Source organism: Dysidea avara, chromosome 10 (genome assembly GCF_963678975.1).
Source record: "Dysidea avara chromosome 10, odDysAvar1.4, whole genome shotgun sequence".
Taxonomy (NCBI): domain Eukaryota; kingdom Metazoa; phylum Porifera; class Demospongiae; order Dictyoceratida; family Dysideidae; genus Dysidea; species Dysidea avara.
The window spans coordinates 6544773-6561540 of NC_089281.1; the positions used below are offsets into that span (position 1 = coordinate 6544773).

The 16768-nt window shown below is 38.0% G+C and overlaps 4 protein-coding genes across 6 annotated transcripts in view; 2 read left to right on the forward strand and 2 right to left on the reverse strand.

The window, feature by feature from the left end:
• Window positions 1-6531, reverse strand: part of LOC136236377 (echinoderm microtubule-associated protein-like 6) — a 29342-nt gene extending 22811 nt beyond the window's left edge. The window contains exons 1-8 of one of the 2 annotated variants that reach the window (XM_066026516.1): window positions 6282-6528; window positions 6070-6229; window positions 5919-6017; window positions 5740-5866; window positions 5568-5692; window positions 4693-4828; window positions 2327-2442; window positions 1138-1361 (exon numbers count right to left, since the gene is read on the reverse strand). In XM_066026516.1, coding sequence (XP_065882588.1) covers window positions 1138-1361; window positions 2327-2442; window positions 4693-4828; window positions 5568-5692; window positions 5740-5866; window positions 5919-6017; window positions 6070-6229; window positions 6282-6478 — 1184 coding nt within the window. In that variant the 5' untranslated portion in view covers window positions 6479-6528. Of the gene's footprint in view, window positions 1-1137; window positions 1362-2326; window positions 2443-4692; window positions 4829-5567; window positions 5693-5739; window positions 5867-5918; window positions 6018-6069; window positions 6230-6281 lie in introns of both variants that reach the window. The other variant, XM_066026517.1, reaches the window with a different exon arrangement.
• Window positions 6532-6544: 13 nt separating this feature from the next.
• Window positions 6545-8641, forward strand: LOC136236415 (uncharacterized). Its single transcript, XM_066026570.1, has 2 exons — window positions 6545-6848; window positions 8306-8641. The coding sequence occupies exons 1-2, from the start codon at window positions 6661-6663 to the stop codon at window positions 8619-8621; spliced, it is 504 nt and encodes a 167-aa protein (XP_065882642.1). The 5' UTR covers window positions 6545-6660; the 3' UTR covers window positions 8622-8641.
• A 203-nt stretch (window positions 8642-8844) lies between these two features.
• LOC136236412 (zinc finger FYVE domain-containing protein 21-like) lies at window positions 8845-10139 on the forward strand. Its single transcript, XM_066026564.1, has 7 exons — window positions 8845-9025; window positions 9082-9135; window positions 9189-9354; window positions 9424-9496; window positions 9546-9613; window positions 9659-9840; window positions 9891-10139. The coding sequence occupies exons 1-7, from the start codon at window positions 8918-8920 to the stop codon at window positions 9912-9914; spliced, it is 675 nt and encodes a 224-aa protein (XP_065882636.1). The 5' UTR covers window positions 8845-8917; the 3' UTR covers window positions 9915-10139.
• On the reverse strand, window positions 10042-16750 carry LOC136236388 (germ cell nuclear acidic protein-like). 2 transcript variants are annotated; one of them, XM_066026530.1, is made up of 20 exons: window positions 16589-16750; window positions 16458-16531; window positions 16333-16413; window positions 16242-16279; window positions 16158-16189; window positions 14353-14409; window positions 13346-13718; window positions 12712-12770; window positions 12617-12647; window positions 12416-12540; window positions 12297-12369; window positions 12042-12242; window positions 11320-11375; window positions 11159-11274; window positions 11032-11102; window positions 10924-10982; window positions 10779-10875; window positions 10424-10531; window positions 10311-10370; window positions 10042-10267 (listed from the first exon to the last, which is right to left on the reverse strand). In XM_066026530.1, exons 1-20 carry the CDS (start codon window positions 16608-16610, stop codon window positions 10093-10095), a joined length of 1908 nt encoding a protein of 635 aa, XP_065882602.1. In that variant the 5' UTR covers window positions 16611-16750; the 3' UTR covers window positions 10042-10092. The 2 variants fall into 2 exon arrangements, with proteins under 2 accessions (XP_065882602.1, XP_065882603.1); XM_066026531.1 differs by lacking the exon at window positions 14353-14409 and having other exon boundaries at window positions 16589-16749.
• Between the last annotated feature and the right edge of the window lie 18 nt (window positions 16751-16768).

Sequence of the window (16768 nt, forward strand, 5' to 3'; positions counted from 1 at the left end):
TTGTGTAGAGAATTTGTGCAAGAAAACTAGATAGACGAATTATAAAATGGCTGAGAAGATAATTCTATGCATAATTTAGTGTAATAACTTAAACTTAAGATAAAAATTGTGTGTATTATCCCAATACATATATAATAATTGATTCCTTATGTACGTAGCAAGGGATATTAACTGGGTACCCAACTGTTAGTAGTAGCACAACGTCAGCCTGTTAGCACTACTTAGATACTCGTATGTATGAATAAGCTCAAAAATTATAATGACTATTTCCCCACGGAACCATGGAAGGCAATAGTAAATTTAAGTATAACTTGGTAACCAACTGACAATATTTGGAAAATGGTGTAGTAAAATTTAGCTCAAATACTCTAATAGAACATACAAGACAGAAGCAACATCTTTATTTGTTAGTGAACAGCCAGACCCATTAACATTTCATGTCAAGAATAATAATGTAAGAGATACCCTCAATTTGAGTGTTCTATGGGACGGTCACTAGTTTCTGGAAACCATTAAACACCGATAACAAAAAAAATAATTAATGTACATGTACCCAATAGAACAATCAATATACTCTAATAGAACAATCACTACTCAACATTCAGAATTGCTTGCACTTATCGCTAAGAGCCTTTATATTTGTTAAAGGAAATATTGCCAGACACTGATAAGTTGTGCTGAACACTATATCAAGGTAGTTCATTTGATGAATGTCTTTGGAGGAAAGTGCTGGCTAGCAAGGAAGAGTATTATTAATGATACAATGATAACAGTGTAATTCTTGCTCAACATGTGCTGTTGTAAAGGTGTAAACAAGTTCTATACTCGAGTACCACACAATCTAAATCCACAAAATGATAACAATAATTCAGTGCAGATACAATAAAACAGGCTAGCTATACCATATATTGGCAGGAAAAATTATCTTTGGTGATTTTGATAAGCTGCCATATTAAAGGATTGTTTAAATGTGCTGACTATTAGATCAGCAAGGCAGTTCAAACATGGCCACTATTAAGAGGTGACAACTACTTACTAAGTGAGATTTTACTAGGCACAATTTACTGCTCACATTTCTATATAATGTAAACCACCAAATTTATGACTGTTCTATTAGAGTAGTACAATTAAACTAACCCGGTGTTGTAAACTGTGAAAGATCCATCTTGCATGCCTGCAGCCAAGTGGGAACCATTAGTAGAGAACGCCAGAGAGCGGACAGCATGGGGAGTGGAGCATCGTTGCAATACAGTGTGACCTTTTCTATCCCATAATCGAATAGTTTGATCATCACTACCAGTGGCAAACACACCAGTGGTCGGGTGAACTGCCAGGCCCCATAGCTCTCCTTCAGCATGACCCTATGAACAAGAAAATAATATGTGCACAGATATGCTGATCATTCATGGCATATTTAGGGGACAGTGAATGGAACACCACACCATTGACACACTGGTCCCAAGGTGTCCGTATTATGTAGGTCCCAATTCCACTGTACATACTAGTAGCCATATTTTTTATTTTTTATTATTAGTACTTTACAGTGACCAGTACTGAAGGTCTGACAGCAACATGTGCTGCAGCCTTAGGATTACCTAACCTAATTTCGGGTAATGACTTGACCTAATGACTTGACTTACTGACTGATAACGTGTAACAGACAAGGGGCCAAAGTAAGGAAAAAAATCCCTCCAACCCCAGGATTCGAACTGCAGGATACACCTTGTGGAAGTACTGTATGTGTAATTATCATACAATAGGAAGTACTACATCAATTAGATCATGTAAAACTGTTTTCTGATTTTCCTAAACTTTCCTGCTGGCATGCCCCCAGACCTCCTCTAGCAGGAAAACATTGCAAGCCCTACTTTCCCATCCTTAAGTACTCTTCTGTGGATATCATTAAAGTCTAGCAAACAATTAATAGATTCTAGCAGCACAATTGGGTAGATCAAAGGAAAATACAATGACCAGATATCTTCAAACTCAACACTTTGGCCTATGTACTACTACCAAAGTTAGAATAGAACCCCACCTTCACGTACTCACAGAATATCTTTGTTATCAACTCACTGATCTCCAGTTGATAACAAAGATTTCAAGGCACAGGAGTGCCAACACGACTTTAAGCCCAGCTACAAATATATTATACAAGTACTCAGTTTGTGATCTCCCTTGATAATGCCATACTTCATGCAATATTGGAAAGCATATGGGTTTTTACATATCTAACCGTCTCATGGTTTCAGCAAAAACCAACCTGTGAATAGCTTAATAATATATTCTAGCTGTCATACAATAAAATATTATTATGAGCAGTACTAACCTGCATTAAAACTTTAGGGTTGTCTCGATCATCAACAGACACTTCTAATATTTCACTACACTTTGTGCCAGCAAGTACCAGTCTTCTTTCCCAACAAACGCTACGAATGCAGAGCCCTACAAGCAAGCATCATGCAAACACAAGTACTAAATGCACAAACAACAACCCAGTAATAAGACTTCTACATAATTCAATGGTTAGAAAGGCTTCATCATGTAATATGGCAAACGATATGGTAGAATTGGCTGAAAATGATCGTGGATGTGTAGAGATTTCTAGCATCAATTGAGTACTCACAAATTTAGCGAAATGTATTTGTAAACCAGGACTGCATCCATAACTGCCCAGAGGTCCGTTAGAGTGCACGCCTGTTCTAGTAAATGGCATGCTGCAAGTCTGTCCATGAAGAAAAAGTTTTGTTACAAGTGGCCAGTACACGTGTGAGAAGTGAAGGCTTACTTAAAAACTCCTAGACATCTAGTGTTGCTGTGAGGTGGTGTATTTCTGATGTTCACAATACAGAAAATTGGAATAGTTCATAAATGTTGGATTGGTACATATCTGTTATTAAAACACCTATAGAGCCTTTTAGTTCACTAAACCCTTAATCTAACCTAACATAATTACTGCCGATTTACCGATATGGTACCGATCTGACATCAACTATATCAACATGTTATGCCTGATCTGCTACAGGTAGCTTATAGGATTTTACTGCTCTACAATGACCAAAGCAGTGTTACTGGAGTTAGTCATTGTTACTGGAGTCAGTCCCAATTGTGGTGTGGTCTCAATTACACAAAAATAGAGCACCTACAAATATTTTAATGCAATCTTGCAATTAAGACTAAAGCTGAGAATACTACATGTTTGTAACACTAATGCGGTACAACATTCAAGTGTTTCACTTCATTTAGTACAGGTCTACTCATTGTTCCTAAAAGGTTGGTTCGAGGGTAGGTATCACTGTATACAACAAATTCGTGTTGGTTATATGGTTTCTTGTACTGTGACCCACAGAAAAGACAGCATTTTAGTCTATCCTGAGAACAGAAATATAAAGTCCAATATGCTTGACATGTGGCTGTACATGGTTAGCAGAGAGATCAATATCAACTCTATGTTTGTATATAAAATTTTGCTTAAATCATTCAAATTGGGATCCGATACTAGATCGGTACATCTCAAAACTGAAGTGAGCAGAAGACTCTCTTTATGTATGCAAAAACGAAGATGGTTTATCAACAGAATTACTATAGAAAAAGTTGAGATCACATTTCTGAGAAGTTAATCAATTGCTCAATTCCATATAACAAATGAATTGAAGGACATAAATGTGACCCAGTCTGACAAAACTGGTCACAATTGTGGCAAATGAAATTTAATGTTTCAAAATGTGTTACAGGATACAGAATCCATTACTAACAGACCATTTCATAATATTTCATATTACTACACAAAACAAAAGCTTTTTAGTAAATTGTATGCTATTTACTAATTTTCTACTTAGTATTTACTGAGTGTTTGGGTTTTATAAGTAGCATGACATAGCAATAGCACACGCAATCGAATAGCTAACAAGCAAAGTCACAAGTCAAGCTGCACAGCCTTCATCACTTGGTTCACTTGATGGCTATGTGGCTTGACAAAAAGGGAACTTAACAAGTACTTGAGCACTGATTTTTCCAAGTAAACGTCAAATGATTCAAAGCAGAGTACTTGGCAGCATACACGTATACAGCTGGAGGATGACAGTCACAATATCTACCAACCCACCTACTTACTACATACCAATGACCAACCATATCACACTTTGGTCTGTCAGATTATGTAAAAACACACTATATATACACACTATATACATATATATTGAGCACTGCTTTGGATTCCTAGCTAATCACACTGTAGGGTAGTCTCAAGGTGTCCAGAGCAGGGACCTCTCCTCTACTGTATGGCTAAAATAAGCAATATTTTCATTCTATCTTCAAGGTTTATTCTTTATAACCTCCACTCAAAATATCAAGGGGACTTTGCCACTTGTTAAAGTTTTTGCAAAAAAATATTTTATGGGATACAATAGTTCATTTTTTTAAGCATAATGGATGTCATAAAAAGCATGAAAACAGTGAAAATTTTGTTTTATAGCTAATATGCATGATCATGCAGTTTGTCCTCTGTTACAAACTGCAATATCACACATCAATCAAATATTTGGAGGTAACCCACCAAACTTGCAGACTCTCTATACTGTACAGTACACCCCAGTGCCAGGATTACTGATATAGGTGTGTATGTACACAAACACAATTGGGGAATCATGGATATCCTCCCATTATCAAGGTATCTTATTTGATGGATACACATACCTGGATAGCCAGTTGGTGCCTTGCTGAGATCGAGTACTGTGATTGGCTGAAAATTGTTGTCCCACAATTTGACAGTACCATCACGTGATCCAGTAGCAAACCCATCATCACTATGATGTATGCAGTATACTGCAGACTATGGGGAGAAAAGTATGTGCGAGTTGAATATATATATATATATATATATATATATAGCATAGTGTGCATGTAGTGTATGTTTGCATTACGTGTGCGCGCGTGTGTGTGTGCGTGTGCGTGTGTGTGTGTGTGTGTGTGTGTGTCCCCATCTCTCTACTTGAGGCTGTGTAGTCTCCAACATATCACAGTTATATTGTTTACTGCACATCAATGGAGACCTAATTTGTGGTTAGCTGTAATTTTATAACTACATCAACCACATGTGGAGGCTGAGCCAACCCTCTTGGGGTGAAAAAAAAAAAAAAGATTGTCATCACTTGTGACAAGTAGCAGTCTCAAGATAATAACTACCATTGACCCTTAAGTATTCTGATGTGCGACTAGTATACATTGAAACATCTCTCCTCTCCATAGTGGAGATCTTAGGATCAAGAATATTTTGATCCCTTTCGCTGCAACATAGAGCTTTTAGAAATAGTCCAAGTCAGGCATTAGTTTTTTCTACTGTGTCCTTTAGTACCTTTTGTTAAAGAGATGATTTCCTATATCCGCATCCTAGGGCTCTTACAAGCCTTCTGCCAGCTACTCCAATACAATATGTTACTTCCTAGCCAAAACCTCAATCATGCATGCATAATATAGAATTGTGATGTACGCTCCTCTGAAGTATACACACACACACACACATATCATGATCATGTGGACATGCACGCATGTGGTGTGCCGCAAGCACTTACAGAGTGTGCTCTGATCACGGTTTGCAGACGGTTGCCCTTCCACTTGTACACTTCTCCATTAAAAGTTCCAGCATACGTCACTTCAGGCGAACCAAAAGCCACACACAGAATGCTCTGCAGCTCCCCTACAACCACACCAAACATAATTCACACTATGAAGGTCAAACCTTACCAGTAGTTCCAAACACTCCTTTCTTGCCAGTAAGAGTGTTACCATAATGTGTCCAAAACTTGATGTGTCGAACACCACATGTTACAAGCATGCCGGGTGTATGTGGATTAAACTGAACATCTAACACCTACATATAGGAAGACATTGGTGCTAGTGAGGTAGCTATATAGATGATTGACCTTATCTGTGTGACCTCTAGCACTGGCCAAACTCCTTCCCTTCTTCCAGTCCCACACAATAACAGTATGGTGATCATCCAGCCCCACTGAGGCAAGGTACTAAATGTGAGAGAGGAGATAAATGAGGTCTACCAATGCCAACAAGTCTCACGTTTCCATCTCCACTAAATGACAGAGCTGTAATACCCCTCTCATGTCCGCCCTGAAGTATTGACAGTGTCTTCAGTGTGCTGGAGTCCCATACACAAATGAATGGATCCTTCCCAATCTGTCCTGTAGCAACCAGGCGCTTCTCTGGATGGAGTGCAAGGCTGCAAGCAGACGTTCATCAAAAAGACTACAGCGTCTTGGCGGCTACACAACCTTATAATGTCGTCTGTGTGACCCAGGAAGAACTGCTGTGAGTTATCTTGTGGGTTGTGGACCACTCCAACTGCTGCAACAAAATAGACAGTATTCTGAGCATCTGTGTAGTACAGGTTATTCCTGCACTGGTTTCCGCGATAGCCATAGACCCATTCTAACCGCAGCTGACTCTCTGGAGCTGTCTTGTCCGTCATTTCGCCGCAAACACCCACGCACGTTGTAATTTCGCGGCCACCAGAATACCGAATAAAATTTTTACAAAATACTGATAGCCGGTATTTTATTTATAGACTAGGTGTTTTGATTGCTATTAACCTCGCTATCAACACATCGACAACAATAAAATTGTCGACCATCATAATCGCTCGCGTAATCGATGGCGGTACAGTCGCAGTTTACGATCACTCTCCGCCTAGAAGACAGCAAGACTGGTGAACCGGTGCACTTTAAGGTGGATGGAGGTCGTTTTAGTAAAGACCCGGAGTGCTCAAGAACTCTGAAGTTGAATAACACCATCAAGTACCAAGTGGCCGTGTTTGTTAACCCCAACGTTGAGCACATAAGGTGCGTTGTATGTACTGTACTACACACACAAATGTAGTGCAAACCAATGAGCTAACTACTGAAGATGTGAACTTTGTCACATGCACTTTATAGCTTCCCTCCAACTAAGCTATCATGCACCCAGCAGGGTTTGTTGTATCCAACTGTTTTATCTAGTAACTTTACATGTGTAAGATGAGTGTATGTATCAACCGAAAATCGATTTTACGCACTTATTGTAATGTCTTATAGCCATACCTGCTAGTTATAGTTCGATATCTTCCTTCTTGGCTGAGATATTTCCATTCAAAAATTTTCTTCCCTAGTCACCCATGCAAATTTTACGAATGTCCCCACACTACAAGGTGATTTCTGTGGGAACGTCATTGGCATGCATTAATTGCTAGCGCCGAATCTGGGCACTAGAAATGATTTAGTATCTGTATTTCACCAGACCCTTACTTTATGCGAAGGGGCGGGCTAACTACAGCAGCCATTTCTATGTCTGTGACGTAATTTCGGATAAAACTCATAGCTACCAATTGACTATATTTCACAGTCACATGAGCTACTCTGTAACTACAACAACACATGTGTACTACATTGTAAACACCACACAATATGTAGAGCATGTGTATACACAGTAGTTGTGAATGTGAAGGATATTCAGTATCTGGGTGTGCAGAGCAATAGTATAAAATAAATGATACAATTAATTAGTTACAACTTTGAAATGACGTCACCATGAATTTATGTTAGGTGTGTCTTACTTAAGTACAAATTGAAGACTAATCAATAATGTCATGGTTGTCACTTATTCCCTGTGGGAGCTTTTGAAAATTTTTAGTAATTTGTTTCTGAAAGTTTTTGTGTTTGTCACTTTTAAAAAGGTATTTATAAAATAGTCATGACCAGTTTTCATAGAGGTGTAAGTTATTTACATGGATGTTGTTTACTTTGCATAAACAACGTTAACAACCCAATGTATGTGAAGTTCTTGAAATTTCGTATTCTAATGGACTGTTCTGTGAAAAGAGCTGTGTTTACATTGCACCATTAAGTTGAGCTGTAAACAGTTTCAGAATTGTATAACTTTGTAAATCCCTTTGTTATCATTATGACAACCTGCAGGGCGTATTATACTGGTCACTCCATCACACACTATTATAACACATTTACTGCTCATTTCACCTCAAGTAACTACACTCCCATAAGCATTGTACGTATCACACAGCACGTCACACAAAAACAATAGAAGTGATCACACATGGATGTGACCTAGCCAAGGTGTCCCCTGTACAGGTATCCAGTGGGGAATCTACGGATACAAAGGGACCAGTTTGCAGAGCTGAAACGATTCTTTATTTCAGATTTATTTTTGTTGGTATCATTTGATAGATTGATGTATTTGCTATAATCTTTTGTGCACATTTGTGTGTTCTCAGCATAAATTGTGATGTGATGTTTGTTTCTCATAGGAGCATTGTTCTTGGAACAGATGAACTTACTGCTGACAAAGAAAAACTAAAGGACAATGGAGAAATGGCATATGAGTTCTCTTGGATCACAACAGGCTATGCTATAACTCCTAAGAGCAAGAGGAACATGTTGAAGGTTGGCTTCTTCTTTGAAAACAACACTGAAGTGTCTACACAGATGCAGTGTAAATTTTATAATCTTGACTCAGCCTCTCATCTGAAGTGGGGCACTCCTATTGGTAAACTAGAGTTTGTTTGTAACTTTGATATTTCACAGGGACAGACACACACACCAACAGAAATTAGATTTAAATAAAATATCAGTGAACATTGTAATTACCATAGAGTGGGGTATATTATGTGCAACATCCAAAGTTTGCAAAATGAAAAATAGCTCATAAAAATTTTTTTTTTTGCCACACCGTACATCCAAAAGAAATGCACAAAACTACGGAGAAATCGTTTATGTGATAAACACAGGATAAGCTGCTGCACACAATCTTGGACCTCGCTATATGCGATATGTAAATTTTGCGAATGCTTTTTTTGCTTGCTTCCCACAATCAAACTGTGTGGTGGGTCACGTGCTATAAGTTGTTGGTTCCAAGAAGGATGGCTACGTCCGATAAGAAAGTGCAGTACACGAAGTGGGGCTTGAAAATGGTTGGGACTAAATCCATCTTTGATTTGGATGAACCGCCGTGGCTCCCAGACGAAAAGGTTCGCCCAATACCCTTTGCGCGCGACCATAGTACCCTCTTTTGTAAACACGATAGGTTCGGAGGTGTCTAAATTGTAACGAAGAGTTCACGACGCTTCTTAGAAGAAAAGTAAGAATTTTACAGTGTAATGACACACGTGACTGCGCATGCGTCCCTTTCAGCACCACTGTAGAAGATGCGGGCAGGTATTTTGCGGTACTTGCGTCTCTAAATTGCCTGTGTACCGAATGGGCTTTGTTGACCCTCAATGTGTGTGTAAAAAGTGTGAAGCAACTTGCAAAGCTGAAGAAGACTTCTACGAACACCACTTGAAAGTTCTGTGTAAAGGTAATAATAGAATTTGTAGCCTTATATCTGGTATGCATGCTTATAATTAGCATTTCCATTTATCTACAGGTGCAAAGTTTTGTTTGTCAGATTCAAAAGATCCGGAACAAGCTTACGAGTGTTGCCTAAGTCCAGACCACCTGTAAGAATGTTGCACATTAATGCATTATTTTTAGACCTCAATTGTATAGTGATATTTTAATATCAGATCATGAGCCAGTATCAATTAAAAGTATTCTCAAGATTAGAATGATCACGGGTATTTTCTACCATGACTAAATTGTTTGTTAATTTGTCCTCAAAGGTGACTCTTCACAGCCACAGGATTCTCCAGCATTGGGATTCAACAAGAAAAGTGGCAGTCTAAAGAACATCAATGGGATGCATATCCAGTTTTCATTTGGACAAGAAGAAAAGGCAATGATGTTGATATGTTGTGCGAATAGCAAGAAACAGTCAGCAGATTGGTTGAGAGCTCTTAAAAAGGTTTGATAGTTATAACATGCATCCATACAGTTTACCTCTAATACTTTCAGGCACTAATGCTGTTAAGAGAATAATATGTAGTACTATATACTAGACTTTGTTTTATAATTGTGTTTCTGTTCAAATCTCTTGTAGTTATAAATATTTATGTAATTGTTTAATATTTTATTGTAATTTTACATTGTAGCTACATTATAAATCTATATGTAACTGTTTATTTTATTTTACATAAGTGTATATTTGTAATTACGTTCACAATGTTGAAGTTTGTTTATACATTAATGCCAGTTTGCTCATTACTTGTCCGTGCTGTGGTGTATCCTTTCTAACTGATGAATAATTCTCTTTAACAAACTGAGCAAATGGTGACATTGTTTGCTGCCTGGGTGTTCCGTCAGCTTTTAATTTGGGTTGTAATTTTAAGTGACTAAATAGAAGAATATAATGAAATACATAAAATACACAAATACCTTGTGCACAAGGGGCAATGTTGAGTTATTAAGTTTATTGACTTTGAGTGTCTCCCAATTCTATCCATTTACACAATAAAACTCCATACCACAATTAACACTGGTGTACTCACGAGTAATCACACTTGGTACAGTGGTAAACATGTTTGGTGGGTATTTCATAATTGTGACAAGTAGTGATAACAGGTAGACCAGGTACGGCTTGACACACCTTCTGTGTCCTATAAAAAAAATGACAAGAATTCTTCAACACAGATGTATTTTGTATTTCAAACATTCCAATGCAGTTAGAATAATTTAGAGGTAATGTCTTTTGCAGTGTTGGCAGGCCCTTAAAGATCTTGTATAGTAGTGTCTTGCTCAAGAAATTGGCTAGCATGCAGTCAAATACTCTAATAGAACATACACTGTAAAGCTAAAGTATAATTTTTACTGCTTACAGCAAATCACAACTTGTACCTCACTTACCATCTCTTCCATTCAGCTCCATGGCCACATTTCATTCCATCAAATACCCAGGTGGCCGCATGACATAGTTCATGAATCAACACGTCTCGTAATCTCTCTACAATACAAAGTGTCCACCAAGTACACACACATATTATTGGTGTACCAAAATCTGTGCACACTTTAGTAGACAATTCAACTCTAGCTCTCCTTTCATTATTAACCCTGTAAGAATATTAGTGAATTACACTATCAATAATAATTGGGAGCATACTCTGAATAATAACACAGTCCAGCTGTTTTTGTTAAATGAATGTTCCATGTGATCTCAAAATTAGATGGAAGCTTAAAGAAGAGATTTTGAAATAGTGTTAGGTGACACACAAAACATGCACACACACCTTGCTGTCAAACACACTGACATTGTAGAACATGAACAAATCTTGTGCCATCTTTTCCCTGAACTTCTTGAAGTTGACATTACTATATGATGCTTTCAGGCTGTCCATTATGGTGCCTGAAACAGAAGAATTATTAAACAGAAAGATACTATAACACATACTTGGGGTGTAAAAATCAGTGACCTGTTTAGGCTTCTCTCTTGATACCGGCTGGTTACTAGATAAACAGAAAAACAGTGATATTATGAAACACATAACTCTACGTACTACACAGGCTGTTTTCAAGTAGCAAATATTTGAGAGTGAACTCCAGAGGGTAGGCGTTTTTCAGTATACTATGTAGAACATGATAAATGCCTTGCAAGCCTCTTACCTTGAAACTAGCCTGACTTTATTATTAACCCAGTGTATAGAAAGAAGGTGTGGTACTACATTACATCATTTTTGCATAACGTAATCTGGATTTGCTTAGGGCAAAAGATGGGGAAAATCAATGCAGGGCAAATGTTTTCAAAGGGTTTCTGCAATACTGCATAAAGTAATCACTACCCGAAATACAAACCTTGTAATCATACTTTATCAATACTCGAGATTTGCTGAAAAAGAATAATGGGGTGACTTAATTTTTTTGTACAGCTGGTTTATAAACGCGAAATTTAAATTACCTCCTAAAAACTTATTTTTACGTCTGAAAGGTAATTACTTTACTATGCCTGAATTTATTAATGGTTTTAGTCCTCAAACTGCCCATTTTTATTGTTGCTTTATTGATAAGTTCCAGTTGACATGGCATTTCTCTTGCCCCACAAAAGTGACTGGTAATTTGCACATGCAGCACATTTTTATGACCACACCTCTTCATTAAACACATATATATTCTCACATTGATGAGATTTCACTTTCATCAGAAAACAGTTTTCTTGCTACATCAGTTCCATCAGAAATCTGGCTACTCTCATCTTCCTTGGCTTCCTCATCTAAATACTCGTTAGGTGAATCAGAAATAAAACAACTACTCTCTGCTTCATCATCTAAAAACTCTTCAGCTTCAATACAATCTTCAGTAATCATTACACGGGTAACACTGGAGAAAGTGTCAGTGTACGTTGAAACATATAAGCCACCTACAATAACTAACCTCTTTCTTCGAGAAAGCCTTCTTCTTGAGTGGACACTATTGGTAATTTCTTTAAACAAGCTCTTCTCCACATCTTAGCCAAATAGTATACAAGATGCATGTGTGCACACAAATTATACCTTCTTCAACATGTGAATTTGTGCTGATGTTTGACGAATCAATAGTGATTCTGTCAACTGAATGAGTTGTGGAACAGACATCACTAGGCTCTGTAAGACTGGGACTTCGCCTTTGCTTTGGTGTGCTATGTAATGTGCCAATAGGAGCCATCATGCAGCGCACACACACACACGCACGCACGCACACACACACAGGCATACCTCTTTGCAGCACTCTTAATCTCCATGATGACTAAAAGAAATTTCAAAAAAAAAAAAACCTCTGAAAACACAAACAAATTATTGCAATGCCTTACACATTTCAAAAGTATCATCATTTGACGATTCTTCTTCACAATACAAGGAAGCCCAAGAGCTACAAGAAAATGAAACAGATTAGAATTTATACTCGTAGCACTATGTTCGTGTGTATGTGTGTAGTGTGTTCCACTGATACAGCAAAATACTGATCCGATACTAATAACCACCAGTGAATTTTACTGACAAGAGATAATATTTAATTATAATTTTTTATTTGCTTGCACATTATATGTGTTAGTACTAGTGTTTCGGAGTTAGCTATGTATTAGAGTATTAAATACATTATATTATGTAGTGACGGTTCCATTATACTTACGCAAAACAAATCCTGCACCTTTTTCGCTAGAAGTATACTATTCCCAACTGGTTAGGCTCAAAGTTTGATAGAATAGCACTTATGATGATAATGATTGGTGTGAGTGATTATGGAATAGCTTAACAACAAATACCGAGACTCCAACAGATGCAAAATGAGCAAACACCTGCTACAATTCAATACAAATCTGACTCAGTGGAACACTAGTGTGTATGTGTGTAGTTTTTGTGTGTGTGTGTGTGCGTGCGTGCGTGCGTGCGTGTGTGTGAACATGCATGATAGCACAGCACATATGATAGCACACGTGTACATACTCCTCGTTTTTCCCAGCCTCATTCTTAACAGCCTTAGTCCCTGGCTCCACCTCAACAACCACTACATCATTATCATCACTACTACTACTGACATTGCTCTTTTCATGATCTGACTCTACCACTACATCAGCAGAAGGTTCCCCAGCCTCATACTTAACAGCCTTAGTCCCTGGCTTCACCTCAATAACCACTACATCATTATCATCACTACTACTACTGACATTGCTCTTTTCATGATCCGACTCTACCACTCCATCAGCAGAGGGTTCCATTAATGATAACTGGTCTTCTTCCTTGCTGGTTGCCACTACCTCATAATCACTAGTAGTACTGGTTAACACTAGTTCACTGACTTGTTGTGTAATAGGGTCAACTATGAATAACAAAAAAAAACATAAGTTTGCTGGCCACAAAAAAATTGTGTTATTTTTAAATGTGCAGATATTGGAGATGTGTAATGTGTCTCTAAGTGTATAAATCGTTCAATGTCTGATGACTAGTAAAATTATTAGCAAACACATTTTATTGTTGCAATGTTAGGCCATCATTATTACATTCCATCACATAGTGCAGCAAAAACTAATGCAGGCGGGAGGTGACTAACTTGACTGCTCTATTTGAGTATATGGTTATAATCAAATTCAAAAAAGCCTGTAAACCTGTTCATTTGCATACATGCAACAATTATCAGTACAAGAAACAAAATTAACAATGAAACATAAATCTCAAGTCATGAAATTATTAAATGAAATATTTTCCACATTACACCCTTATAACACTTTTCCAGCCATTTATCATCCTAAAGTATACCAAACTAATGGACGAGACATAAACAATGAGCAGAGGGCTTGAGTAATTTAAAAGAATAACCTCTAGTTTGCATGATTGCTTTATTAGAGTATCTCGATCTTGAAAGCAAAGACTATGCTCCCTGTTGAACATGAGTGGACAGACTTCAACCCTTTACTTACCCTCTGCCATGTTTATATGTACTACTAAATATTTACCTCGACACTCGGTCATTCTGTGCCTTCCTCTATCATGAAATGATGCATTTACGTGATCTATAATCAAATAATTAAAAATTGGTGCGTCTACCTAAGGCCACTCCAACTTGATTTCCTGTTTCCCGTCCTGGTCAAACAAACTTTGGCGGCAAATTCCATTACACATGGACACAGCTACACACGTTTTGTACATGTCTATTACACAGTGGATAATCCCTGCTACTACAGCTGCACCTGCAGCATCTAATGTGTGCTTGTGGCCATTCAGTTCAACATGAGGATTGCTTGACACGGGTGAGAAATAATCCTTGGCTGTATCCTCTTCATTAACTTGTAATATAGTCCAACTAAGAAAAGTTTTCCTGCAACATTTATCATAAATATGTCAGCACACTAGCTGGCGCAATGCTTTTCGTCATGTCTAATTAAGAATCCAGACTAAAATAATCATGTGATACTTAGAATACGTCAGTTTACAGAACAATGGAATTCTCTGGCTTGGCAAAAAAGCCATGCAGGCGGTGGACGGGAAACAGGAAATCAAGTTGGAGTGACCTAATCCATGTTAACTGCTACTACAGCCAGCTGCACCTGCAGCATCTAATGTGTGCTTGTGGCCATTCAGTTCAACACGAGGATTGCTTGACATGGGTGAGAAATAATCCAACCTCAAGAGTGAGATCTACTTTTTTCACTGTACGAGCCACCAATGACTGAAACAGTTTACCCAATCACATAGTTAATGCACCCACACTTAATGATTTTAAAAATTTTCTCGACAGTAGCTGGTCTACTTTATTGTATGATTATTAATTAGTTAATTATCTGTATAATATAAGTTTTTGCTATGTAATTGCAAATTTGTTAAATTCTTTTTGTACAGATCAGGCTTTACAGGCTCCTTGAGCCTGTAACATATAACAAGACATAATATATCTTTTTTATATATTATGAACTCTTGCTAATACTAATCCTTGGCTGTATCATCTTCATTAATTTGTAATATAGTCAAACTAAGAACAGTTTTCCTAGTCTCGCGTGGCCAGACCGCTTTTTTCCATATATTGGTTGGGGAAAAAAGGGTCTGGTGCAACTCCAATAGCTGTTTACTTCTGAGCCGTCCCCAGATTCCGGGGACGCTAATTGAATAACATTGGTCACAAAGGAGGTGCCATGACGTCAGTAAAACTATGAAGTATTCCTACACTCCTGCTCCGGTTGTGAGTCTTGTTACACGATGAGGATGAACTTTCAAGATGCTATAAAAGAGACATCGGAGCAAATTAGGATTCGTTTAAAGGATAAACAGATCTCGAGTTTACTTACTGATGTCATCGGCGCCTCCTTTGTGACCAATGTTATTCAATTAGCGTCCCCGGAATCTGGGGACGGCTCAGAAGTAAACAGCTATTGGAGTTGCACCAGACCCTTTTTTCCCCACCTAATACACGGAAAAAAGCGGTCTGGCCACGCGAGACTACAGTTTTCCTGCAAAATATATTGTAAATATGTCAACACACTAGCTGGCGCAATGCATTTCTTCATGTCTAATTAAGAATCCAGACTAAAATAATCATGTGATACTTAGAATACATCAGTTTACGGAATAATGGAATTTTCTGGTTTGGAAAAAAAGCCACGCAGGTGGTGGACGGGAAACAGGAAATCAAGTTGGAGTGGCCTAGTGGCCTGATTCAGGAAGTAACGGGGATCATGGAATAAACAATGGTGGCCTAACAGGATAGTCTTGCATGGAAGTTTGACAAAAAATACATAAGAACAACTATTTGTACATCTTTGTTTACTTGATATCACTTCTTCGACAGTCTGGGTGGAGCTAAACAGTTACTGGATATAACATAAGAGACCCCAAAGAAATCATTACTCACATTTCTTTTGTATTTACCGGCTTCACCAGTTCTCTAAACTACGGGATCATTACGTACTTCAAACGAATTATTATACCACTCTAGTCGTTACCAGTTGTGTCCAAAGCTCCGTTTTATCGATGACCTTAATGTATTCCAAGGACTCTAAGAACTTGATGATTTCGTATACTTCCTGTAGTAGGATAAATATCACATTCAATCCACAACTCAGCCTACTAAGACAGAAAATCGTAGCGGTCTCTGGATTGTTACACACTGGTCCAAGCGGTTTAGCAACTCGGATAAATCCGCTATAGAATGTAATAGTAGTAAACCACGTTGCCATGTTCAAATAGCCATCAACTAACCGAAAGACATCTCGACACTCATCTTCTCACTCCGATTCACTCACTTCATGCGCTTCAAACCAACCCGCTTTTCAAATATATACATACTTCGTGAGTGGGCATGCGTGGCACGTGTAGATACATGTACAAGCAGGCAAGCAATCGTGTGGTGTGCTATAATTCGGACAAGAGTTTACGCCA

Bases quoted from the DNA above. Each gene is read 5' to 3' on its own strand.
- LOC136236415 (XM_066026570.1), top strand. From the start codon at position 6,661: ATGGCGGTACAGTCGCAGTTTACGATCACTCTCCGCCTAGAAGACAGC. The intron at 6,849-8,305 runs GTGCGTTGTATG...TGTTTCTCATAG, and splicing joins CCCAACGTTGAGCACATAAG to GAGCATTGTTCTTGGAACAG.
- LOC136236412 (XM_066026564.1), top strand. From the start codon at position 8,918: ATGGCTACGTCCGATAAGAAAGTGCAGTACACGAAGTGGGGCTTGAAA. The intron at 9,136-9,188 runs GTAAGAATTTTA...CGTCCCTTTCAG, and splicing joins CGACGCTTCTTAGAAGAAAA to CACCACTGTAGAAGATGCGG. The intron at 9,841-9,890 runs GTTTGATAGTTA...TAATACTTTCAG, and splicing joins GGTTGAGAGCTCTTAAAAAG to GCACTAATGCTGTTAAGAGA.
- LOC136236388 (XM_066026530.1), bottom strand. From the start codon at position 16,610: ATGAGTGTCGAGATGTCTTTCG. The intron at 14,410-16,157 runs GTAAACAAAGAT...ATTTGATTATAG, and splicing joins TGTCGAAGAAGTGATATCAA to ATCACGTAAATGCATCATTT. The intron at 10,876-10,923 runs GTACACCAATAA...TTTGTATTGTAG, and splicing joins TAAAGTGTGCACAGATTTTG to AGAGATTACGAGACGTGTTG.